Source organism: Salvelinus sp. IW2-2015, linkage group LG13 (assembly GCF_002910315.2).
Source record: "Salvelinus sp. IW2-2015 linkage group LG13, ASM291031v2, whole genome shotgun sequence".
In the NCBI taxonomy this organism is placed as follows: Eukaryota; Metazoa; Chordata; class Actinopteri; order Salmoniformes; family Salmonidae; genus Salvelinus; species Salvelinus sp. IW2-2015.
The window spans coordinates 23,043,077-23,069,497 of record NC_036853.1 but is presented as its reverse complement, the minus strand read 5'-3'; the positions used below and the strand labels follow the sequence as shown (position 1 = coordinate 23,069,497).

Genomic DNA, 26,421 nt, shown 5'->3' with positions numbered 1-26,421 from the left:
GGCTAATTGATCATTAGAAAACCATTTTGCAATTATGTTAGCACAGCTGAAAATTGTTGTGCTGATTAAAGAAGCAATAAAACTGGCCTTCTTTAGACTAGTTGAGTATCTGGAGCATCAGTATTTGTGGGTTCAATTACAGGCTCAAAATAGCCAGAAACATATAACTTTATTCTGAAACTCGTCAGTCTATTCTTGTTCTGAGAAATGAAGGCTTTTCCATGCGAGAAGTTGCTTAGAAATTGAAGATCTCGTACAACGCTGTGTACTTGTATGGTCTTGTATGTAAGCATTTCACGGTAATACCTGTTGTATTCGGCGCATGTGACATTTTTGATTTGATTTGATGTAATTGGATGGATGCTCTAGTAATCTAATGGCACATCCAAAGTGTTCCTGTGTAATACACTCAGGTAGGCCATTTTGATTCACTTTCTATTGTTTATTTTGGGATTGAGTGCTGAAGTGTTGCAGAATAATATATATTTTTAAGTGCTCCTAGATGCCAGTGGGGAAGTTAGATCTTCTTAAAGAGTCATTGGTTGAAACAAACAAACAAACATCATATTTTTCTTTGATTTTCTTTAACTACCTCTTATTCTTCTTGATCAATATCTCCTTCCTTCATCCTTATCAGTTATAAAGGCAAATGTGACCTATTACAGCTCAAGCAATAATCCTCTTTTAAGGGTTCTTCTCATATTTATTAATTCATTTGACATTTGAGGTGTATTTCCCTGTGGCTCTGAACATATTGTGTGTATCAGATATTGTTCCCACGTGTGTCAGTTACTGTATAACTGCAGTGAGACAGTGAACACACACACACAGACACACACAGACGTAAATGCCTTAATCTTGTTTGGACTCCGGGAAGAGTAGCTGCTGCCTAGGCAGCAGTGAATGGGGATCCTTAATAAATACAAAATACACACGCACACATGCACACACACACACACACAAACAAAGGTTAGAAATGTTTGCATCATCAGTCACCTGAAATATTTAATGAGGATAGCATTGATGAGTTGTAGTTTAGTTTGACATGTGGCTGTCACGCCCTGACCTTAGTTCCTTTGTTATGTCTCTATTTTGGTTTGGTCAGGGCGTGAGTTGGGTGGGCATTCTATGTTTTTGTTCTATGTTTTATATTTCTATGTGTTTGGCCGAGTGTGGTTCTCAATCAGAAGCAGCTGTCTATCGTTGTCTCTGATTGAGAACCATACTTAGGTAGCCTCATCCCACCTGTGTTTTGTGGGTAGTTGTTTCCTGTTTTGTGTTTGCACCTTTCAGAACTGTTTCGGTCGTTCTCTTTGTTATTTTTGTTATTTCAGTGTTCATTAAATAAATATGGACACGTACCACGCTGCACCTTGGTCCTCTCCTTCCAACAGCCGTTACAGTGGTATGTACAGTATATGCATAGGGTTTCTTTAGACTACTGTGAGCCCAACATCCAGAAGAGATCATACTGACGCATCTGATGAAAATAGGCTTGGTGTGGCACATTTTTCCCTCATGATCTCCTGAGGCATCTGACACCTATTAAATCACTATGCAACAGTGAAGATGAACATTTCTGGTCTGTCCTTTTCCAGTAGTTGTAGCATACTATTCAGTTGGTCAATGACGTGCAGTGAGGTCGGTGGCTGGGTAAGCACAGGCTATTATCAAAGACAGATTTTTTCACAAATAAACCTTGATGAAGCCCAAGTTCACCATACAACAGATATATCCAACAACCATGTAAATACCAATGTAGCCAAGATACACAAGCGATAGCCTCTGATGGCAGCATCTTTCATATCATCCAGCAAAATGGCACACTACTCAGCTCAGCCATAGACCGATGTAGCATCCACAGTTACAATTTATAGGTGGCACTAAAGACCAATATATGGACACATTTCATCCGAATAATTTGCTATGCAAACTCCATTGCCTTTCACAATGGATTTACAATTCTTCCAGAGCAAACACACACACACACCACATAATATTAACAGCTAGCAGTGAGGGAGTTGGTGGTTGCCTTGCCTGTCATGAATAATGTCATGTTTCGTATGCAGTATGCTGCCTCTGTCTGGTCTTAACTTTCATTATAGTTAACGTTCCACTCTTTAAACCCTCCAGTATAGTAGTGTCCGTTTGTCAGGTTGTTTTTGTTAGCTAGCTTTGTTCACTTCAAGGGAATGCAACGGTAAATTATGTAGACACGTCCAAATGTGCACGGCTTACCCCAGGCAATACTCACACAACAAGTTTAGGCGATACGCACACGCAAAATATGAAATCGTACCTACTTTAAGCTAGACAAAGCAGCGACGCCTCTGCTGACTGTGACTGAAGTCAGGAAAGGCTGTGCACGTCAAGGATTTTAATGGCTTTGAGTGGATGGAAAAAAGTTAGGAGTATCCTTGAGCCTCTCACGAGGGTTTGATGCAGTTTTATTGAGGAAAAAACATTAGAAAGCCAAAAAAGAATGACAATTCTGTATGTACTTTTATTTTTTATTTGGCTTTTCATAACAGGTTTTTTAAATGAGATTCTCACAGGGTAAGCACTGCCTACCCTGCCTACCCCAACTGCACATCACTGGTTGTAGCCATATTCAACACACCAGGCATAGATGAGGGAAAATGGGTCACACTACTGCTACTTAAACAGTCAGTTTGAGAGGATAGAAACAGATAGAACTGATGGGTTGAATAAAATGGTTGACTGGCTTGTTTAATCTTTCTAATAAAACAATTGTTCAGCAAAGGACTTAGTCTCAGATGACAATGTAGTCAACCCGAGCTTGGTTTGAATATATGGAATTGGGGAATTGGAAATGTAATAATGTGCTTTGTGGCTATAAAATAAATTGTCTGTTTTTGTCATAAGGCTTTTCTTTGTATAAAGTTGGTTAACACTTTATTTGGATAGTCTGCAGACTATCAGTAACATTTAAAATAACTACACTGCATGACTAAAAGTATGTGGACACCTGCTCGTCGAACATCTCATTCCAAAATCATGTGCATTAATATGGAGTTGGTTCTCCCTTTGCTGCTATAACAGCCTCCAATCTTCCGGGAAGGCTTTCCACTAGATGTTGAAACATTACCCTGGGGACTTGCTTCCATTCAGCCACAAGAGCATTAGTGAGGTTGGGCACTGATGTTGGGCGATTAGGCCTGGCTCGCAGTCGGCGTTCCAATTCATCCCAAAGGTGTTTGATGGGGTTGAGATCAGGGCTCTGTGCAGGCCAGTCAAGTTCTTCCACATTTATCTCGACAAACAATTTCTGTATGGGCCTCGCTTTGTGCACGGGGGCATTGTCATGTTGAAACAGGAAAGGGCCTTCCCTAAACTGTTGCCACAAAGTTGGAAGCACAGAATCGTCTAGAATGTCATTGTATGCTGTAGCATTAAGATTTCCCTTTGATTGGAACTAAGGGTCCTAGCCCAAACCATAAAAAACAGCCCCAGACCATTTTTCCGCCTCCACCAAACTTTACAGCGGGCACTATGCATTGGGGCAGGTAGCATTCTCCTAGCATCCACCAAACCCAGATTAATCCATCAGACTGCCAGATGGTGAAGCGTGCGTGATTCATCACGCCAGAGAACGCGTTGCCACTGCTCCAGAGTCCAATGGCGGCGAGCTTTACACCTCTCTAGCCGACGCTTGGCATTGTGCATGGTTATCTTAGGCTTGTGTGTGGCTGCTCAGCCATGGAAACCCATTTCATGACGCTCCCAATAAACAGTTCTTATGATGACATTGCTTCCAGAGGCAGTTTGGAACTGAGTGTTGCAACCGAGGACAGACGATTTTTACACGCTACGCTCTTCAGCACTATGCGGTCCCGTTCTGTGAGCTTATGGCCTACCACTTCGTGGCTGAGCCATTGTTGCTCCTAGACATTTCCACTTCACAGTAAAAAAACTTACATTCGACCGGGGCAGCTCTAGCAGGGCAGAAATTTGACAAGCTGACTTCTTGGAAAGGTGGCATCCTATGACTGTGCCAGGTTGAATGTCACTGAGCTCTTCAGTAAGGCCATTCTACTGCCAATGTTTTTCTATGATGATTACATGGCTGTGTGCTCGATTTTATACACCTGTCAGGAACAGGTGTGGCTGAAATAGCCAAACCCACCAATTTGAAGGGGTGTCCACACTTTAGCATATATAGTGTATCTATTAAACCTAACCCTAGCCCTAAACTTAACCTTTATCCTAACCCTAAACCCTTACCCTAACCCTAACCCTCTAACTTTAATCCTTACCCTTATTCTAAACCCCACCCTAACCGTAACCTTAGCATTCAGTTGCTTATCAACAGATAGTTTGACCATCTGTAGAGCAAATTTTACAGCCGGACTATCCAAATAATGTGTGACATAAAGTTATCTTACACAGGTCAACAATAACCTCTCACATTAACTTACAGTAGGCTACAGTACATGGCTCTGTCCTGGTGACCCTTGGGTGTTGGTATGTGAGAGCTAATGCATATTAGCTTATCTACATAAAGACAGCCGGCAGAAGGACATAAAACTTATTTATTTAATTGTTATTTTTTGAGGTAAAGTCTGATTCGTTGACCTGATGTGCAAAGGCTGTGGGATCCAAACATGCTATTCCAGACTACATTGTTCAACACTCTGTAAAATGTCCCTGTCACAGATTCTGTTATTTGATTGTTGTTTCCTTAGGTTACCGCTGGGGGGCACCCTTACCCTGTTTTCTAGTTTCCAGGTTACCCTGATTATTACTCATTGGATTCACCTGTGTTTAATTACCTTCTCTGTTCACCTGGTTGCCTTGTTATTTGGGTTCCTCAGTTGGCCTGTATCTTTGCTTAGGTCTCATGTTTTATCAGTGTGCGGTTGCCTTGTTTCTGTTAAGACTAAGGAAAAGTTCTAGATTTACCCTTAACTCTGCTTTGCTGTGTTTCTCTGCGCCTGGGGTCGAGTTCGCACTAGCGTTATTGTTACAGTATACCTAAGCCAACAATGGACCCAGCAGAGATTTCTCAGTCATCCAAGGAACATTCCGAACTCCACCATTTACGGTTGGCTCTCACCCACCATGGAACTGTGATTACTCACTAATGAGGCGCGGCTGCAGACATTGTCGGATTATTTAAGAACTATTGTGTCTGCTCTGCAGACAGGACAGGTGGTAGCAACAGCTGCTGTGGCTGTTCCTAATCCTCCACTCTCTACCAGCTCATTGTCTTCCTCCCTTCGGGAGCCTCATCTCCCGTCACCAGAGGGGCATCCTGGGAGGTGTCGTGGGTTCCTGCTCCAATGCTCGCTGGCCTTCGAGCTGCAGGCATCAACGTTTCCCACCGAGCGTTCCAGAGTGGCATACGTCATCTCCTTGCTCTCAGGACGGGCTCTGGTCTGGGCCACGGCCATATGAGAGAAGCAATCAGACATTTGTTTTAATTGGCAAAGCTTCACCCAGGAGATGAAGAGGGTTTTTGATCACCCCATCAGTTGCAGGAACGCTGCTCAAAGACTCATTTTGCTTCGACAGGGCTGCCGGAGCGTAGCTGATTACGCCATTGACATTCGGACGCTCGCGGCTGAGTGCGTTTGGAATACAGAGGGTCTTCACTCAGCCTTTCTGAACGGACTCAGCGAGGTTCTCAAGGATGAACTGGCTTCCTGGGTCAACCCTGACACTGGATGAGTTTATCGTTCTGCCAATCTGGATTGACAACCGGCTTCGGGAACGTCGCCGTGAGAGGAGTTGTTTCCAGTGTTTCAGGTTCCGCTGAGGGAGTTGATTCTTTGTTTGTTCCACTCTCTTATGCTGCATCTGCTTGTCCTGTACCCCGTCAGAGTTCTCAATTCGACTCTGGTTCGCCATCATATCCTTCCGAGGAGCTGATGCAATTGGGACGCACCAGACTTTCCACTCTGGATGGAAGGCGCAGGATTAACGAGCAACGTTGTCTTTACTGTGGACAGTTTGGACATTTCCGTGCCTCCTGTCCCGAGCTGACAGGGACGGGATGAATCATCAGTAGATTGACTCGCCAGTATTCTCCAGTCACCAGCTGCCAACACCGTACGCACCTTGCGGTGGGACAATGGGCAGTTGGACATTCCTGCTTTCATAGACTCAGTGGCTACCGGCTTTTTTCTGGATCTCACATTAGCTCGCCAACAGGGGCTGCCTCTCACTAAGCTGGACATTCCATTGTCAGTCACTCCACTGGATGGTCAACCCCTAGGGTCTGGGAAGGTGAAGCAACTCACCATGCCTATTCAGCTACGAGTTCTGGATTATCATGTGGAGTTTATCCAGTTACATTTGGTGGACTCTCCTGAGCTTCCCCTGGTCCTTGGACATCTGTGGCGTTCTATCCATAATCCTCAAATTGACTGGCCCTCGGGAAGAGTTCTGGGATGGAATCCTTCATGCCAGTCCACCTGCCAGCAACTCTCCACATCTTTCTGGCCCTGCTTGTCTGGAGGCTTCCGATTCTCCTGTTCCCCCGGCTGAGGATAACAAGCCTGATCTTTCCCGCGTACCTTGGGATTACTAGGATGTGGGTCAGGTCTTCAGCAAATTAGGGGCCAGTGAACTGTCTCCTCACAGGTCCTATGATTGTGCCATCGACCTCCTGCCGGGCACCACTCCTCTGAGAGGAGGGCTGTATTCTCTCTCAGGTCCAGAGACTGCAGCCATGAACAGTTATATTAAGGTGGGGCTGGCGGCTGGTTTTATTCGGCTGACCACTTCACCTGCACAAGTGGGTTTTTTCTTTGTTGGAAAGAGGGATGGGGGATTACATCCCTGTATTGATTATCGGAGTTTAAATAACATTACCAGCAAGAACCGTTACCCTCTTCCTCTTATATCGTCAGCCTTTGAAAGACTCCAGGGAGCTAGGGTTTTCTCAAAATTGTATTTACAGAACACGTTTAATCTGGTGCGCATCAGACAGGGAGACGAGTGGAGACAGTGTTCAACACCCGAAATGGACATTATGAGTACTGTGTCATGCCATTTGGACATACAAATGCTCCAGCCATTTTCCAGGCCCTGGTTAATGATGTGTTGCGCGAATTCCTTCAAATGTTTGTGTACCTGGATGACATCCTCATCTTCTCCGGGTCCATGGTTGAACACATCAAACATGTTTGCCAAGTTCTTCAAAGACTCCCTTCTCTCCACTTGTTCGTGAAGGCCGAAAACTTTGAGTACCACATTCCTCAGATCTCCTTCCTGTGGTACATCGTGCCTCAGGGCTGTGTACGGATGGACTCCCATAAGGTAGAAGTTGCGGTCAACTGGCCGCGACCCAGCACAGTCAAGCAAGTCCAGAATTTTTGGGGTTTTGCTCATTTCTACCAGAGATTTGTGAGAGACTTTACTTCTGTGGCTGCGCCATTGACAGCGCCCACCAAGGGCTCGGCTGGGCATTTAAGCTGGGCCCCTGCTACTGAGAAGGCGTTCCAGGACCTGAAACGTCTGTTTTCTTCTGCACCCAATCTAGTTCATGCGGATCCTCCTCTTTCCTTCATGTTAGGGGTGGATGCCTCTGACATTGGCGCTGTTCTGTCTCTGCGCTCGGCTAAAGACCGAAAGCTTCATCCCTGTTCCTTCTTCTCCGGGCGTCTCACTCCAGCTGAGAGACACTATGATGTCGGAAATCGGGAGCTTCTTGAGGTCAAATTGGCTTTGGAGGAATGGCTGCATTGTTTGGAGGGTTCGGAATATCCCTTTATGGTTTAGACTGACCACAAGAACCTGGCTTTGTTCCTCTTGAGGCATGGTCCACGGTACTTCAGTGGGCTCACTCGTCGCATCTCACCTCTCATCCAGGAGGGCAGCGAATGCTAGAGTTTCTGAGGAGGTTTTGATGGCCCTCGGCGGAGGCGGACACTCGGCCTTTGTGACTGCCTGTCCAACATGCGCTCGGAACAAGGCTCCCCGTCAGCAGCCTCTGGGGCTTCATCCGCTGCCAACACCTTCTCGACCCTCGTCTCATCTCTCTATGGATTTCATCACGGTTCTTCCATCCTCAGGGGGCCACACTGTCATCCTGGTCATTGTGGACCGCTTTTCCAAGGCGGCACATTTCATTCCGCTGCCTAAGCTTCCATCTACCCGTGAGACTGCTCAGCTAGTTATTCAGCATGATTTCCTCTTCAGACTTTCTCTGGACATTGTCTCCAACCGGGACCCCCAGTTTGCCTCCAGATTCTGGAGGGTGTTCTGTATTCTTCTGGGGTCATCAGCTAGTTTGTCCTTGGGCTATCACCCTCAGTCCAATGGTCAAGCGGAGCGGGTGAACCAGGATCTGCAGACTGCTTTACGGTGCTGTGTGTCCACCAACCCCACCACTTGGAGTCAGCATCTTCCCTGGGTGGAGTACGCACACAACACACCAGTGTTCCTCCACCAGCCTGTCACCATTCCAGGTTTTGTTCGGATACCAGCCTCCTCTGTTTCCAGATCAAAAGATTGAAGTGGCGGTTCCATACGCTCAACGTCTCATCTCTCGTTGCCATCGGACCTGGAAGAGGGCTCGGTCAGCACTCCTGATGTCCTCAGCTCAGGTTCAACAACAGGCCAACCGTCATCGCCATTCAAGTCCTCTCATGCGTCCAGGCCAGATGGTCTGGTTGTCTACTTGGGATCTGCCTCTGCGCATGGAATCAAGAATGTTGGCACCCCGTTACGTTGGGCCATTCAAGGTTCTACGGCACATTAATCCAGTGGCCTATTGTCTTCATCTTCCCTGGTCCATGAGGGTTCATCCCACCTTCCACATCTCCAGACTCAAGCCTGTGGTGTTCAGTCCTCTGGTTCCGGCCACTCGGCCTCCACCTCTGCCTCACATGATAGCGGGACAGCCAGCCTACACTGTGTGATGCATCCTCTCAAGTCGCCAGTTCCGGCGTGGGACTCTGTATCTCATGGACTGGGAAGGTTACGGTCCTGAGGAGAGATCCTGGGTTCCGGCTCGGGACATTCTGGACCCCGGACTCATTCGGGATTTCCGTCGCCATTTAGCTACCCCTGGTGGAACGTAAGGAGCCTCCTTGAGGGGGAGGGTGAGGGGTCCTGTCACAGTTTCTGTGTTATTTGATTGTTGTTTCCTTAGGTTACCGCTGGAGGGCGGTACCCTGTTTTCTAGTTTCCAGGTTACCCTGATTATTACTTATTGGATTCACCTGTGTTTATTTACCTTCTGTTCACCTGGTTGCCTTGTTATTTGGGTTCCTCAGTTGGCCTGTATCTTTGCTTAGGTCTCATGTTTTATTAGTGTGCGGTTGCCTTGTTTCTGTTAAGACTAAGGAAAAGTTCTGGATTTACCCTTACCTCTGCTTGCTGTGTTTCTCTACGCCTGGGTTCATTTTCCTACTAGAATTATTGAAACAGTCCCTTAAATTTCTAATATGAGTGTGGTGGCAAAACAGCAGTGATGTTATATAACAGCCAGTCGTGGTGTTTCAAGGGACCTCCTTACATGCAGGCACTCGCATGATTATGCAGTTTCCATACCGCCATAATGCCCTTTCCGGACCAAGTGCTGTCCATGCCAGTAATGTGTTGGAAGTTGTCAACGTTCACTGGAAGTTGTCAACGTTCACTTGAGTCCATCTTCCCCATACAGGAAATACACTTCTCCTCTTTCAGCAGTTGAAGTTCAATAAGCAAAATTGAAAACTTGTAGCCATAGAATCTCTAGGTCTTGTTTTTTTGGTCCCTAAAAGCTAAACATTCCTTTTAACAACCGCCTAGGTCTTTATAGAGTTCAATTCCCACAGTTCCATTTTAAAGTCTTGTTTAATATTGTGTTTTCATTACTTCTTGTCACTTTCTTGTCAAGTCTCTGGACACATTTGATTACTGTTGAGGATATACAGTTGAAGTCGGAAAGTTTACATACACTTATGTTGGAGTCATTAAACCTCGTTTTTCAACCACTCCACAAATTTCTTGTGAACAAACTATAGTTTTGGCTAGTCGGTTAGGACATCTACTTTGTGCATGACACAAGTAATTTTACCAACAATTGTTTACAGACAGATTATTTCACTTATAATTCACTGTATCCCAATTCCAGCACAATTTACATACACTAAGTTGACTGTGCCTTTAAACAGCTTGGAAAATTCCAGAAAATGATGCCATAGCTTTAGAAGCTTCTGATAGGCTACTTGACATAATTTTAGTCAATTGGCGGTATACCTGTGGATGTATTTCAAGGCCTACCTTCAAACTCAGTGCTTCTTTGCTTGACATCATGGGAAAATCAAAAGAAATCAGCCAAGATCTCAGAAAAAAAATTGTAGACCTCCACATGTCTGGTTCATCCTTGGGAGCAATTTCCAAAAGCCTGAAGGTACCACATTCATCTGTACAAACAATGGTACGCAAGTATAAACGCCATGGGACCACGCAGCCATCATACCGCTCAGAAAGGAGACGCGTTCTGTCTCCTAGAGATGAACGTACTTTGGTGCGAAAAGTGCAAATCAATCCCAGAACAACAGAAAAGGACCTTGTGAAGATTCTGGAGGAAACAGGTACAAAAGTATCTATATCCACAGTAAAACGAGTCCTATATCGACATAACCTGAAAGGCCGCTCAGCCAGGAAGAAGCCACTGCTCCAAAACCGCCATAAAAAAGCCAGACTACGGTTTTCAACTGCACACGGGGACAAAGATTTTTTGGAGAAATGTCCTCTGGTCTGATGAAACAAAAATAGAACTGTTTGGCCATAATGACCATCGTTATGTTTGGAGGAAAAAGAGGGAGGCTTGCAAGCCGAATAACACCATCCCAACCGTGAAGCATGGGGGTGGCAGCATCATGTTGTGGGGGTGCTTTGCTGCAGGAGCGACTGGTGCACTTCACAAAATAGATGGCATCATGAGGTAGGAAAATTATGTGGATATATTGAAGCAACATCTCAAGACATCAGTCAGGAAGTTACAGCTTGGTTGCAAATGAGTCTTCCAAATGGACAATGACCCCAAGCGTACTTCCAAAGTTGTGGCAAAATGGCTTAAGGACGACAAAGTCAAGGTATTGGAGTGGCCATCACAAGGCCCTGACCTCAATCCTATAGAAAATGTGTGGGCAGAACTGAAAAAGTGTGTGTGAGCAAGGAGGCCTACAAACCTGACACAGTTATACCAGCTCTGTCAGGAGGAATGGGCCAGAATTCACCCAACTTATTGTGGGAAGCTTGTGGAAGGCTACCCGAAACGTTTGACCCAAGTTAATTTAAAGGCAATGCTACCAAATACTAATTGAGTGTGTAAACTTCTGACCCAATGGGAATGTGATGAAAGAGATAAAAGCTGAAATCAATCATTCTCTCTCCTATTATTCTGACATTTCACATTCTTAAAATAAAGTGGTGATCCTAACTAACCTAAAACAGGGAATTTTCACTAGGATTAAATGTCAGGAATTGTGAAAAACCGAGTTTAGATGTATTTGGCTAAGGTGTATAAACTTCTGACTTCAACTGTAAGTTCATTAGGCTACAGTATCTATTTCATTATGTTGGTGTTTTAAAGGCCTGGATTTAGACACATTTTGTCAAACATATGCTGTTCTCATTCGTGTATTTGTTCAGGAAGAATATTATTGATGTATAGCATCACGTTTCCTCATAGCCTCAATCATCAATTAGATAGGCCACAGCCTAGTGTAGCCTATGCATGTGATGTGGAATTAATGACGCAGTGTAGTGTCATTGATGTAGAGAGGGTGTGACCTCGTGTTTTAAAATTGTTCCGGTGGAATAGTATTTATCACAGATAAACAAGAACAGAAGCCAATAGCAACCAGAGAGAAGTAATTATGAAGACCCCTCAGTGCCAAACCAGAGTCTCTCAGAGCGGCAGCGCAAGCTACATGAGCAGCCTCAGCACCAGCGCAATGAACCCGCTCAGCAGCGCGAGCCTCATCCTCCTTGTTCTCCTCATCTCAGCGATCCCCATCTGCAAAAGTAAGTTTAATAATATATTTTGAGCATGCTTTGGGTCTTGTGCATTGCTAAAAGTCCAAGTCGAGATGTTAAAACGAAAAACGTTTTTAAGCAATGGAAAATGTAAATGTATATGGAATATGGAAGCAATGGAATTTGCTGTAGCCTAATTTAATAGGTTATGAAACATGTAAAGTTGTAATCAAAGGTTTTTCCAAACCATTGAATTTGGGCAACATAAATTGCTAATTGGCCTAATCAACAAGCTCAACAACAACAATATAAATGCTTAAAATATAGACATTTGTTTAGACTACAAAATAAAAATAGGTTCATCAATCATCTCACTTTGTTTGCTTTAATGTGTACAATTCCTGAATTTTATTTATTTATTTATCTGTAGACCCAAGGTAGTTGTATTTAAATCCCTTACAATATGAATAGACCCATATCAATATTTAAACTCAAGATTATTTCACATGCCAAACATTCTATTATTGTGCGTAATTACACATTCTTGGGAACCTGCCCAAAGGAGAGAAGGTTGGAGAAATATTTAAAAACTTGACATTTACTCAAGTCTACCTTAACTGCAGATTGTCATGATAATTATTGGTAAATGAACGGCGATTGTTGCCTGTTGCATTTAATTAAACGTTTGCCATGTCATCAACACTATCAGCACTTTCAACTGGTAAATGTACTTTGTTCTGAAGAGGGCCTGGTGTCTCCCAGATCGTTGCTACAATAAGAGATTTGCTAGATTTGATCGTAGGGCGACCTTTCATTACAACGATGGTTTTCATTTAGCCTATATAACCTATTATCCAAGACTATATTTTCGTTTATGGGATTTTCTCTGACTGGAAATGAATTGATTATAAACGGGGTTGCATAGAGCACTGGCGTAAGCCTATAAACTCCCACCACCAGTACTGCGGCTTTGCAACCTGATGTTCTAGGGCTGCAGGACCGACACACTTCTGGTTTTCGTCTTCTCCTTCTAATAAGGGACTAATTCAGACCTGGGAGACCAGGTGAGTGCAACTGGTCTTAACTACCAGATAGAAACAAAAACAGAAGTGTTTCGGCCCTCCAGTACTGGAATTGAACAGCCCTGGGCTGGGTTTCCTAAAAGCATCTTACAGTAGTTACAGTAAAGGTCATGTTAATTCTATTCAAACTAACTGGAAGAAATATGATTTTAGTGCTATGATGATTTTGGGAAATCCAGACCTATTTTTGAGTATGGAATTAGGCTACACTTTTATAACTCCCCCATAGCCATGTAACATACATAACTGACAAAAGTTGGAAAGGGAATGACCTCCTAATCCACCATCAGTTCATTTCACGGTATTTTGAACCATAATGGGACATCCTATTGGAACTTGTTGTGGATGAGCCTGATCATTAGTTTCAAATTTACCCATGAGTACTGTCAAACCTTTCTGGGAATAACATCTATTGTGACATTGTTGCAGCTAGACATTTGTTTTGGTAAAATTATGATTTTTAGTGTATTTACTGCACTGGTAATTTCTCTATTTATTTCATGCATGGCCCTCTTCCCCCTCTCTCACTCCTTTCTTTGTTCTATGACAGACAGCTTGAATCTCCTACAATRCCCCCCCCCCCCCCCCCCCCAGAGACATGTCAGCATAATCTGAGGCAGGCAAACTCTGGGCCTGATAAACAGGCAACATTGTAATGACTCTAAACATTGGCTTGGATTCGACTCCAAACAGCAATAATGTCACAAATGATTGAGACAGAAATAGATTCAGAATGGCAATCGTGTCAATCACTCTTCAGTGACGTGATAAATTGTATTTGTTAAGGGTTATTTGCGGTGACATTGAGCGAATGATCGCGGCTTTGATGCTCTCATGTGATAATTGGCACAGGTGTTTAGAGACATTTAAACCGCGATGGTGACAGGAAGAGATAACAGAGCTATTGCTGTGTGCTGTTAGGACAATTCAGACAAAAAGGACAGAAGAGGGAAAGAGGAATCTATAAGGGAAAATAGTGGTTTAAAGAAAGACCATTGTTGGATATCAGTACACTTTTGGGATACAGAGCTGTTGGTTCATAGTTAGTTGGTCACTGAGTTTTTGAATATGAACAAATATGACCCCAGGATAACACAGAACTTCAATACACTCTCCAAGTTCCCATCCTCCTGTCATATTGTCAAAATGCATTACTTTATGACTGTGATCCACTCAAAATGGATTGTTATGGTTTTTAATCACGATATACACACTCCTATTAGCTCAGTGATACAGCATCAATGTGATGATGTAATGATACTCGTGTCTGCCTGTGTTTCAATGGAAGGTTCTCCAATACAACAGCAGAGAGCAACAATAGACCAGTACCAGCTTCTCAAACAGGTAGGCCACAGAACTACAGTGTCTCTCTGTTCTCTCTCTCTCTCTCCATTTTCCCATGCTAAGACTGAGTTGTTTCTCTCCTTTGCAATACAGAGACATGTTTACTCCCTCTCTCATAACAACACTCGTCTTGTCTCCCATAGCTAGAAGATGTGTGCTCATCCTACCTTTCTGCAGACCTGCCATTTCGGGTGAGTAAGACTAGAATAATGAAATGTTCATATGAAAGTGCGGAAGAGAATGGATGAATGTTCAATGTTTTCTTTCTCTGAACCTCTCTCATATTTTAAAGTTCAGGATCAATTCCAATTATGATGAAATTTAAAATAGTCAATAACAGGTTTGAAATGAAAATGGTGTACAACCGTATCAGATGATTGCGCTCACCTCTTTCCCCCTGCTCTCTGGTTGCTACCCTAGATACCCAATGTTTTAGGAGAACTCTGTGTGTTGATGCTTGTACAGAAGTCTAAGGTATTCCACCCTTCGTGTTCCAGCATAGTAGCTCAAACAATAATCATATCACAAGTATAAATACACACATTGTGGTTTATCCTACTATGTGAGCACAACACAGTTGCATGTATATTCAGATTTGCAGTGTTTCATCATTCTCGAGTAAATTTTGTTTTATTTCATTGTCGTTGCAGAAAGGACGGGACAATCCTAGTAAAAGGGTAAGTGCGGCATCTGTTTCATCCGTCTATTGAAAAGTGTTCACTAAGGGTAACTAATATCAATGCAATCAACATCCAACCTTTTGACAATTTTTTTTTGTGCGTGTATGTGTTTGCTTGCGTATACAGTTTTTATTTCATTATGTTAAGCAACAAGGTGCTGGCTTAACAGAGGGGGCGGTAAGTTGGGTTAAAGCTCAATTTCACTGTGCACTGCTTTGCGGCTTGACACGAAGGCACATTGCATTTTTGTTTTATTATCTGTTACTTGTACTGTGTTTTTAGTATTGTATTACCTTTTTTATTCCATAACGTGAATTTTTATCTTGAAAAAGTGTTAGGTTTTAGCTTAGTTTTTATTTCCGGAGTAAACCAAATATTTAGAGTTATGAATTGCAGACACTTTGCTGCATATCACATTACCCCAGCTCTCACGTTCTCAAAATGCATGCCCGCTCACACAAACACACACTCTATTGCTGCCCAGCTTGTTAACTTCTCAAGAGTTGTCCTCCAAGGAGATAGGACCGTAGGTTTCTGGTATAGGAAATACCATCGTTTTCCCATCCCTGGTATGAAAAAGGTTGAAAAAACACTGCTCCACCTGCCAAAGTGCTTCCCTTCCCCTTGTCTCTTGCTCTGCATGCAAGATGCACACTTTCTTAAACTATTTTAGGTGCGGCATGTGTCCACACAGAGGCGTCATGCCCATAGGGGTCAGATTTGTCCAGTTTTTTGTTGTTGTTGTTTCTCTGTAATACTACTAGTCACGTAGCAATTTTATGAAGTTGGCTTTAGCTAGCCCAGATACACTACATCACCAAAAGTATGTGGACACCTGCTCGTCTAACATCTCATTCCAAAATCATGGGCATTAATATGGAGTTGGTTCCCCCTTGGCTGCCTCCACTTTTCTGGGAAGTTTTTCCACTAGATGTTGGAACATTGCCCCAGGGACTTGCTTCCATTCAGCCACGAGCATTAGTGAGGTTGGGCTATTAGGCCTGGCTAGCAGTCGGCGTTCCAATTCATCCCATCCCTTTGCAGGCCAGTCAAGTTCTTCCATACCGATCTCGACAAACCATTTCTGTATGGATCTTGCTTTGTGCACGGGGGCATTGTCATGCTGACACAGGAAAGGGCCTTCCCTAAACTGTTGCCACAAGTTGGAAGCCCAGAACCAGCCAGAATGTAATTGTATGCTGTAGCATTAAGATTTCCCTTCACTGGAACTAAGGAGCCTAGTCCGAACAATGAAAAACAGCCCCAGATTATTATTACTCCTCCACCAAACTTTACACTTGGCACTATGCATTCCAGCAGGTAGCATTCTCCTGGCATCCGCCAATCCCAGATTCGTCCATCGGACTGCTAGATGGTTAAGTGTGATTGATCATTTCAAAAAATGCATTTCTACTGCTCCAGAGTCCAATGGTGGCAAGCTTTACACCACTCCAGCCGACACTTGGCATTGCGCATGGTAATCTTAGGCTTGTGTGCTGCTACCCGGCCATGGAAAGCCATTTCATGAAGCTCCCGATGAACAGTTATTGTGCTGACGTTGCTACCAGACGCAGTTTGGAACTTGTTAGTGAGTGTTGCAATCGAGGACAGATGATTTGTATGCGCTACGGAGCTGAGCCGTTGTTGCTCCTAAACATTTCCACTTCACAATAACAGCCCTTACAGTTGACCGGGCAGCTTTAGCATGGCAGAAATTTGACAAACTGACTTGTTGGAAAGGTGGCATCCTATGACGGGTGACACGTTGACAGTCACTTAGTTCTTCAGTAAGGCCATTTACTATTTTCTATGGAGATTGCATGGCTGTGTGCTCGATTTTATACACCTGTCAGCAACGGGTGTGGTTGAAATAGCCGAATCCACAAATTTGAAGGGGTGTCCACATACTTTTGTATATATAGTGTAGGTTCCCAATATCTCAAGGTGTGTCCTTAAAAATATGATCCAAAGTGATCATTTCAGGCAGCGCTGATAGGGATATTTAAGACCAACCAAAAGCTGGTTTAGCGGGTAATGGCATTATTAAAATAAATCAAATCAAATTTAATTATATAGCCCTTATCAGCTGATATCTCAAAGTGCTGTACAGAAACCCAGCCTAAAACCCCAAACAGCAAGCAATGCAGGTGTAGAAGCACGGTGGCTAGGAAAAACTCCCTAGAAAGGCCAGAACCTAGGAAGAAACCTAGAGAGGAACCAGGCTATAAGGGGTGGCCAGTCCTCTTCTGGCTGTGCCGGGTGGAGATTATAACAGAACATGGCCAAGATGTTCATAAATGACCAGCATGGTCAAACAATAATAATCACAGTAGTTGTCGAGGGTGCAACAAGTCAGCACCTCAGGAGTAAATGTCAGTTGGCTTTTCATAGCCGATCATTAAGAGTATCCCTACCGGTGCTGTCTCTAGAGAGTTGAAAACAGCAGGTCTGGGACAGCAGCACGGCCAGGTGAACTGGGGACAGCAAGGAGTCATCATGCCAGGTAGTCCTGAGGCATGGTCCTAGGGCTCAGGTCCTCCGAGAGAAAGAAAGAGAGAATTAGAGAGAGCATACTTAAATTCACACAGGACACCGGATAAGACAGGAGAAGTAGTCCAGATATAACAGACTGACCCTAGCCCCCCGACACATAAACTACTGCAGCATAAATACTGGAGGCTGAGACAGGAGGGGTCAGGAAACACTGTGGCCCCATCCGATGATACCCCCGGACAGGGCCAAACAGGCAGGATATAACCCCACCCACTTTGCCAAAGCACAGCCCCCACAACACTAGAGTGATATCTTCAACCACCAACTTACCATCCTGAGACAAGGCCGAGTATAGCCCACAAAGATCTCCGCCATGGCACAACCCAAGGGGGGGTGCCAACCCAGACAGGAAGATCACGTCAGTGACTCAACCGACTCAAGGGACGGCATGGAAGAGCACCAGTAAGCCAGTGACTCAGCCCCTGTAATAGGGTTAGAGACAGATAATCCCAGTGGAGAGTTGGGAACCGGCCAGGCAGAGACAACAAGGGCGGTTCGTTGCTCCAGAGCCTTTCCGTTCACCTTCACACTCCTGGGCCAGACTACACTCAATCATATGTCCTACTGAACAGATGAGTCTTCAGTAAAGACTTAAAGACCGAGTCTGCGTCTCTCACATGGGTAGGCAGACCATTCCATAAAAATTGAGCTCTCTAGGAGAAAGCCCTGCCTCCAGCTGTTTGCTTAGAAATCCTAAGGACAATTAGGAGGCCTGCGTCTTTTTTGACAGTGGAAACACAGCCTATACAGCCGTGACTCACACTACCCATATGTGCATGGAACAACAGTAGCCTAATGTGCTTTTGGTGCCTGTATACTTTGTATTTAGAAATAGAAAAAAAACGTTTTTTCCCATTTCGTTTTTTAAAATTAAAAACCAAGCTTAGCCTCCCCTCTCAATTACGGCTTTTTTTGTTTGCCCAATGCAATTATAAAGAAGTCGAGACTGTCGATAAAGGGTTTGGCTCCTGAGACCGCTTGGAAATACATCTTAATCACCAAAGCTTTATTAAAATATAAAGTTTGAGAGGAGTAAAACAGTGAGCTGACATTCCCTTTTTATCTATGCATTGTAGGCAGGCCCACATTATTTTAGCCATGCAGGTCACGTTTTGGACGTGCGTAAAACCCCCTCCATGATGTAGGCTAGGTGTCCATGCCCATCATGAAACGGGAGATGAGAACTTCGGTGAATACCGGTGAACCTCATATTTAGAAGTTATCTGGTCTGTTAAAATGGCTTGTTTTCCGTTTCATATGTTCAAAACCTACTATAACGAACGCTTGTTCAACAGAAATGCGTCTTTTTTTTTATCCTGGTGATTTATTTGTTGTTTAAAAAAACCGGAATGTTTTTCTTTAAATTTTATTACCACAACTTATTAGAATGATTCACCTTCTTGGTTTTATGGTGACAAAGTCCGTGGCACGCTTGCAATGCAACTTCTGGAGGTGGGTGAAGGCTACCTGGTCTTTAAAATGGTTCTGATTATGTTCATAAAACATAGGACTATTTGGGCGCAGTATAACGGTGAGTGGACATTCTCCGTTTCTATTTATATTGGATCAAAGTGCAGCAACTGTGAAAAGTTTGGAGGCGCATAAACCCTGCATAGTCTGCGTTGTTTTAATATTAGATGCCCACGGGGAGAAATGATGGTGCCTTTTAAGTGTAACATAGCCTATTTAAAACAAGTTGTTTTGTTTAGAATTTGATTAGACTTATTCATTCTCTTTTTAGGCCTTATCAATAAATAATTTAATCTTGCTTATTGATAATGTTTGGCATGTCCATGCTCAGCTATAATGCAATTTACAGTAGGTCTGGCCCCTATATCAGTGTGAATGCTATTGAAGCCATGCAATTACTTAGAACAATGTGGACTACAAATGGGTTCAAGTTAGCATTTAGCAAAGCTAGGTCTACATTTTGTTATTTGGCTTCCTTAAGCTATTTAACAAACTGTAACAGACTAACATTGGAGTTGATTCCAAGGCAATACCTAAAAAAACGTAAATACACAGCTCGAAGCAACCACATATTTCACCATGGCGCACGTTCTGATTGGCCAGTGAGGGGCCATGCCTCAACATACCCACAACTTGTTTATTAATCAAAACCCAGCCCTTTCGCGCCAACGCCAGCAAGTGTGCCGATAGTGAAAATGGCACAAATATTTCTGACACACCCCTGAACGTATAGCACTACCGCATGCGCTTAGATTTACCATTGTGTTAGGTTTGTTAAAATAGAGCACTTAGTTTCTTTAAAAAAATATTCCCCAGTCACGAGGATACAGACAGCTCAAGGGGTATGCTTAGATATGCATTTTTTTTTTATGATATGGAATTAAGCATAAGGATTATGCAGGAAAAAGGTGTTTCAGGTGTTTGAAAAATGCTAAATTCTCTAACTTATGGACGGGGGCCTAGCCCCCCTACAGACCACCCCCTAGCTATTCTCACATACTTTGTGCCCCCTCACATTTTTGGGGTGCATGACACACCTGTTTACACATCAGTGTATCCTGTCTTGTTTGCATGAGAATTGGAATTACTCATGCCCCCCTCACTTCCGCTGTCATCAGAATGACTGACGTGGGGGAACATCATTAGCGTAAATTAGATAAACAGAAAGTACAATGAAGGGAGTAATTTTCTGCCCTGTCTGAATAATTAATGGAAGACTGTATTTTTAAGTGCCAACAATTTTCATCTCAAGTCTCCAAGTCATTGTAATGGCACCGAAATGACATCCTCTATTTCCTGTGATGGCGTCATTAATTAATTTAGGATATAGCTCTGTTTACAGTCACAGGGCAGAGATTGGCTTTGCAAAGTTCATCCTCAGAGGATGTTAGCACAGTAAAATCAAGTTGAGTTGACAAAATGTAAAACTTGTCAACCAGATAACAATCAAAATATGATGTCTTTCCTAGACATTGTGATTACGCCATGAAAATGCGTATTTAACTGATTGTAATTGGTTATCTGACATCACTTAAATTTCGTCATAATGACATCCCACACCAAATGTTGTCCAATGTTACCTACGCATGACGCTGGTACATTACATTAGTAGAGAAGGTATAGCACTTCAATGTCCTGGCATGGCCTGCATGTGGAGAGCGTGCTGTCACTATGTGATGTGTCGATCTAAACATGCAGAGTCTGCAAATGAACACAGGGTTGTACTGAGGACTGTGTGTGTACGTACAGTTGAAGTCGGAAGTTTACATACACTTAGGTTGGAGTCATTAACTTGTTTTTCAACCAAACCACAAATTTCTTGTTAACAAACTATAGTTTTGGCAAGTCTGTTAGGACATCTACTTTGTGCATGACACAAGTAATTTTTCCAACAATTGTTTACAGACTGTCACGCCCTGACTTTAGTTATATTTGCTTTCTTTATTATTTGTTTAGGTCAGAGTGTGACAAGGGTGGTTTGTTTAGTTTTTGTATTGTCTAGGGGTTTTTGTCTTGTCTGGGGGTTTTTGTTATCTATGGGGATTTTGTATTGTCTAGGGTTATGTAGGTTGATGGTGGCCTGGATGGGTTCCCAATCAGAGACAGCTGTTTATCGTTGTCTCTGATTGGGGAGCCTATTTAGGTTGCCATTTTCCATGTTGGTTTTGTGAGTAGTTGTCCATGTTTAGTTGCCTGTGAGCACTACGTTGGCTTCACGTGGTCGTTTGATGTTTATTGTTTTGGTGGCGAATTCTTATATTAAACAAGTATGTACGCTCAAAACGCTGCGCCCTGGTCCACTCCTATAAACGGCCGTGACACAGACAGATTATTTCACTTATAAATCACTGTATAACAATTCCAGTGGGTCAGACGTTTACATACACTAAGTTGACTGTGCCTTTAAACAATTTGGAAAATTCCAGAAAATGATGTCATGGCTTTAGAAGCTTCTGATAGGCTAAATGACATCATTTGAGTCAATTGGAGGTGTACCTGTGGATGTATTTCAAGGCCTACCTTCAAACTCAGTTCCTCTTTGCTTGACATCATGGGAAAATCAAAAGAAATCAGCCAAGACCTCAGAAAAAGAAATGTAGACCTCCAGAAGTCTGGTTCATTCTTGGGAGCAATTTCCAAACGCCTGAAGGTATCACGTTCATCTGTACAAACAATAGTACGCAAGTTTAAACGCCATGGGACCACGCATCCGTCATACCGCTCAGGAAGGAGACGCGTTCTGTCTCCTAGAGATGAACGTACTTTGGTGCGAAAAGTGCAAATCAATCCCAGAACAACAGCAAAGGACCTTGTGAAGATGCTGGAGGAAACAGGTACAAAAGTATCTATATCCACAGTAAAACAAGTCCTACATCGACATAACCTGAAAGGCAAGGAAGAAGCCACTGCTCCAAAACCGCCATAAAAAAGCCAGACTACGGTTTGCAACTGCACATGGGGACAAAGATTGTACTTTTTGGAGAAATGTCCTCTGGTCTGATGAAACAAAAATAGAACTGTTTGGCCATAATGACCATCGTTATGTTTGGAGGAAAAAGGGGAGGCTTGCAAGCTGAAGAACACCATCCCAACCGTGAAGAACGGGGGTGGCAGCATCATGTTGTGGGAGTGCTTTGCTGCAGGAGGGACTGGTGCACTTCACAAAATAGATGGCATCATGAGGTAGGGAAAATATGTGGATATATTGAAGCAACATCTCAAGACATCAGTTAGGAAGTTAAAGCTTGGTCGCAAATGGGTCTTCCAACTGGTCAATGACCCCAAGCATACTTCCAAAGTTGTGGCAAAATGGCTTAAGGACAACAAAGTCACGGTATTGGAGTGGCCATCACAAAGCCCTGCCCTCAATCCTATAGAAAATGTGTGGGCAAAACTTTAAAAGCATGTGCGAGCAAGGAGGCCTACGAACCTGATTCCGTTCCACCAGCTCTGTCAGGAGGAATGGGCCAAAATTCACCCAACTTATTGTGGGAAGCTTGTGGAAGGCTACCCGAAGTGTTTGAGCCAAGTTAAACAATTTAAAGGCAATGCTACCAAATACCAATTGAGTGTATGTAAACATCTGACCCACTGGGAATGTGATGAAAGAAATAAAAGCTGAAATAAATAATTCTCTCTATTATTCCTAACTGATCTAAGACATGGAATTTTTACTAGGATTAAATGTCAGGAATTGTGAAAAACTGAGTTTAAATGTATTTGGCTATGGTGTATGTAAACTTCTGACTTCAACTGTGTGTGTGTCAGTGTTGCCCAATTCAGAATTGAATTGAGAATGCATCAAATTCCAATTAAATTCTGGAATTTGAATTGAGGTAGTAAACAGGATCCAAAATTGTAATTTGAATACGAATGAAAGTAAATAGAATTTAATTCAATTAAATTCAAATGCCTATTCTATATTAGGTGTAATCAAATCAAAGTTTATTGTTCACGTACACAGATTTTCAGACGTTATCGCTGGTGCGGTGAAATGCTTGTGTTTCACCGTTTGTGGTTCAAGCAATCCATTGCACCTGCGATAACATGTGCAAATCGAGCTCCAACAGTGCAATAATACCTAGCAAACAATTACAAAATAAGTTATCTCTGATGAGCCATGACTAGAATACAATACATATAAAGTGGAAGAAACAGTATGTAAACATTATTAAAGTGACCAGTGTTCAATGACTATGTACATATGGCAGCAGTCTAAGGTGCAGGGTAAAGTACCTGGTAGTGTACAAATATACTTATTGAACATAAAACATGTCATTATATACATGCGTAAAATATATTGTTGAAACGATTGATTTCAGAACAAACTCTTGAAGGAACGATCAAGGAAAACAACCTGTTTATGAATATTCATTATATTTCATTAATCACTTACATTTTGTTCAATATGGGGAAAATACCACATTTCCCAGAATGCATTAGTTTAACCCTCAAGTTGACCCTGAGGGATTCAAAAAGAAGCCAAACAAATTAAATGTTTGGTGGAATTATAATTGGCTATTCTAAGCACTAATGTTAAAAGAGTATATGAACATTCCAGAGAAAAGTGATACTTATTGTTATCTGGAAGTGTGACCAGTCAGATTCAATGAAACTCATGTTCTATGACTGATTGGAATTTATTTGAAATGCACTGAATTAACTTCTACTTCCTGTCACTCAAATTCTACATCCTGTAAGGTGTGGCCAATTCAATTAGAATTTCAACTCATGAGTGGAATGGGAATTGATTCAAAAATTCTGAATTGAGCCCAACCCTGGTGTGTCTGTGGGCGCCTGCCCTCGCACGGATGTGCTCGTTCACATGGGTGCATCCATTGGAGCATGCATTCATACTTGTGTCTGTATGGATGGGATGTTAGGGTGTGTGTGTGTGTGTGTGTGTGTGTGTGTGTGTGTGTGTGTGTATATATGGACTCCTCTCTGCAGCCCTCTGTCTCTATGTCCGGGCAGTTGTTCATGTTTCTCCATGTCTGTCTGTATGTGGATGTTTTGTGGATGTGTCAGTCCCCTGTGATGCACCCTCTCCTGCAGCTAGTTCCTCAACTCCATACCAGACGAGAGAGAGGAGAGGAGTTTGTGGTCCGCGTATGTACACTCTGCATGTTCCGTTTTACCTCTACTCTGCACCTGTCACTTCTTTGGAGAGGAAATCTCTCAGTAGTCTCTTAGACTCGCATATAACAAAGCCACCACAATTTGCAGTGCTTTGTTATAGTGTGATACTAATGATCAAATTAAAGATATTGTGAGCACCCTTTGCTTTTATTTAATTGGGAGAGCTAAAACTCTTGATGTGCCCTTTGCAGTCAATTTAGGGCATCTGGAGGCTATTCTCTTTTCACTTTGCCAATGTATCCAGGATTTGTCATTTTTCCAGTGTGTTGTCCTATTATGAGACTGTTTCATTGTGCGTATAGACGCTACCTTTTTTACACATATTGTCACTCTCTGTACTCGTCTACATTAGCTGTTCTTTTCCATGATTCAGGTAATTACAGTCTAAAATTAGTGCATCTGACAGGTGAACATCCACATCGCTGTGCTTTAACTCAACATAATTAATCCTTCATTCTACCTGGGGTTGGCGTTCACATAGTAGCTACATCAGAATTGTGAGTGGAAAAGTGCTCCGCTTAGTGTGTGTCTGTTTACTGCAGAGACTCAATGGGAGTGACGTCTGCTCTAATGGTTTTGCCTACGAAAGAATGAAATAAGTGGAAAAGGAGTTTAGACAGATAAACAAGGATATCTAGCACACTTCTTTCTGTTCCAACTGAAATGTTGACTTTTTTCATTTTAAAGTGGTTGTCGGCTGAATAAATACTGCCTTACTCAAGTAAGACAATACCTGAATTTCTATCGCCTGATCATTGATATCCTCTGTGCTTTCTGTGTAGGATCATCTCCAGGGACCTGGGGGAATTCAGAGCAGAGGGTACTTCTTATATCGGGTATGAATACACACATTCAGGGAACAGGCATTAACTCCATTCCAAAGTTGATTTGATTTCATACATCAGTAACATTTGTTTTTCTTTCTTACAGCCAAGAAATGGAAGAAGATCCCTAGAATTTGAGTGAATGTAAGGTTTGGGGTATTTCTCAATGCCATTATCATTAGTAAACACTGCTGTAACACTGATGTCCATTTACTAGTGTACCCTGAAAGGGTTGGGAATGGGGGGAAAAAAACATATCAAACCGTAATCTGACAGAGTGGGGAGGCAGGTTTCCATGAAACGCTTTGGTAATTATTACTGTGAAAACATAGATGATCATTATTATCATGAGTAGTAGCCTACTGTGTTTGTGCTTGCATGGCCTTGACCCTTTAAAACAACGTGTTACAGAGTCCCTACTATACGTTGTACAGAGATGACACAGAACCAGAGACCCGAACAGGCACAGCCATCAGAGTGGTCCAGACCTCCACCAAAATGATGTTGAAAGAATGAAGAAACAAAATGAAGAACAAAGAAATGAGTCTAAGTAAAATAATCTTTGTTTGTCCAAAAGTCTTATTTGTGTTTCGATGATGTGTCTTTTGAATTAAAAGCATTGTTATATGGTTATTTTTGTGGTGGCATGATTTTGCAAAAAGACAGATACTGCTTATGAAACTTGCACAAAGAGAATTGTCAGTGAACACACAAGAGGAGTGTGTGTGAGCTGCAATACTCTTGGCCATACTTAGTGTGCTCAAAAAACAATGTCTCTCTCTGAAACATTTCCTATGACACAAGATTGAGATCTCACCCAACACTATTATGTTGCACCTGCATTCTGTGATTAAACTCTACCTTTCAAACAGACGAAAGACCAGAAAGGCTGATTATAGTCTCAATATACCAAAACCTCATTGTTTCAGCTACCAACTATTACATTCAGGTGAAGAAGTAAACTCATTCTGATGACGTACTAATTGTATTTACCTTATAGCATTGAAGCTTGATTAATAGTTTTGTTAATTAGGAAAATATTTGTGGAGAGTCAGGTCTGGAAAATGGAATAAAAATGTATACTTTGTTTTTGTGACCTAGTAACTATTATCAGACTTAACACACACAGCAGTGGCTGTATGATCGATAATGACACTACACAAATACTGTGAAAAATATGACAACGGATGAGTCATTTGACGTGTATCTCTTTCCTTTCTGGTTTCTCACCCACTGTGGGAGTATTTCTTGAAAGAAGTAGCTGGAAGGCTGTGGACTGATAGTGACCCATGAGCAGGCTGCTGTGTCCTGGAAAGCTAGATCTGGGTAGGGGATGGAGGAGGTTGGGAGTGTGAAGCAACAAGACACCCCACAAGACAAGTCTCTGAG

At 42.7% G+C, this 26,421-nt stretch overlaps 1 protein-coding gene across 6 annotated transcripts; it reads left to right on the top strand.

Annotated features, from left to right (window-relative positions):
- The first annotated feature begins 10,545 nt into the window (after positions 1-10,545).
- LOC111971553 (neuromedin-U) lies at positions 10,546-25,665 on the top strand. Of its 6 annotated transcripts, none has more exons than XM_023998381.2 (9): positions 10,546-11,988; positions 14,311-14,366; positions 14,510-14,557; positions 14,787-14,840; positions 15,017-15,043; positions 24,125-24,178; positions 24,991-25,044; positions 25,139-25,176; positions 25,444-25,665. In XM_023998381.2, exons 1-8 carry the CDS (start codon positions 11,841-11,843, stop codon positions 25,172-25,174), a joined length of 477 nt encoding a protein of 158 aa, XP_023854149.1. In that variant the 5' UTR covers positions 10,546-11,840; the 3' UTR covers positions 25,175-25,176; positions 25,444-25,665. The 6 variants fall into 6 exon arrangements, with proteins under 6 accessions (XP_023854149.1, XP_023854148.1, XP_023854147.1 ...); XM_023998380.2 differs by having other exon boundaries at positions 24,098-24,178; positions 25,467-25,665; XM_023998379.2 differs by having other exon boundaries at positions 24,098-24,178.
- Positions 25,666-26,421: the final 756 nt, after the last annotated feature.

Bases quoted from the DNA above. Each gene is read 5' to 3' on its own strand.
- LOC111971553 (XM_023998380.2), top strand. From the start codon at position 11,841: ATGAAGACCCCTCAGTGCCAAACCAGAGTCTCTCAGAGCGGCAGCGCA. The intron at 14,558-14,786 runs GTGAGTAAGACT...TTGCTACCCTAG, and splicing joins CTGCAGACCTGCCATTTCGG to ATACCCAATGTTTTAGGAGA. The intron at 24,179-24,990 runs GTATGTACACTC...CTTTCTGTGTAG, and splicing joins GAGAGGAGTTTGTGGTCCGC to GATCATCTCCAGGGACCTGG.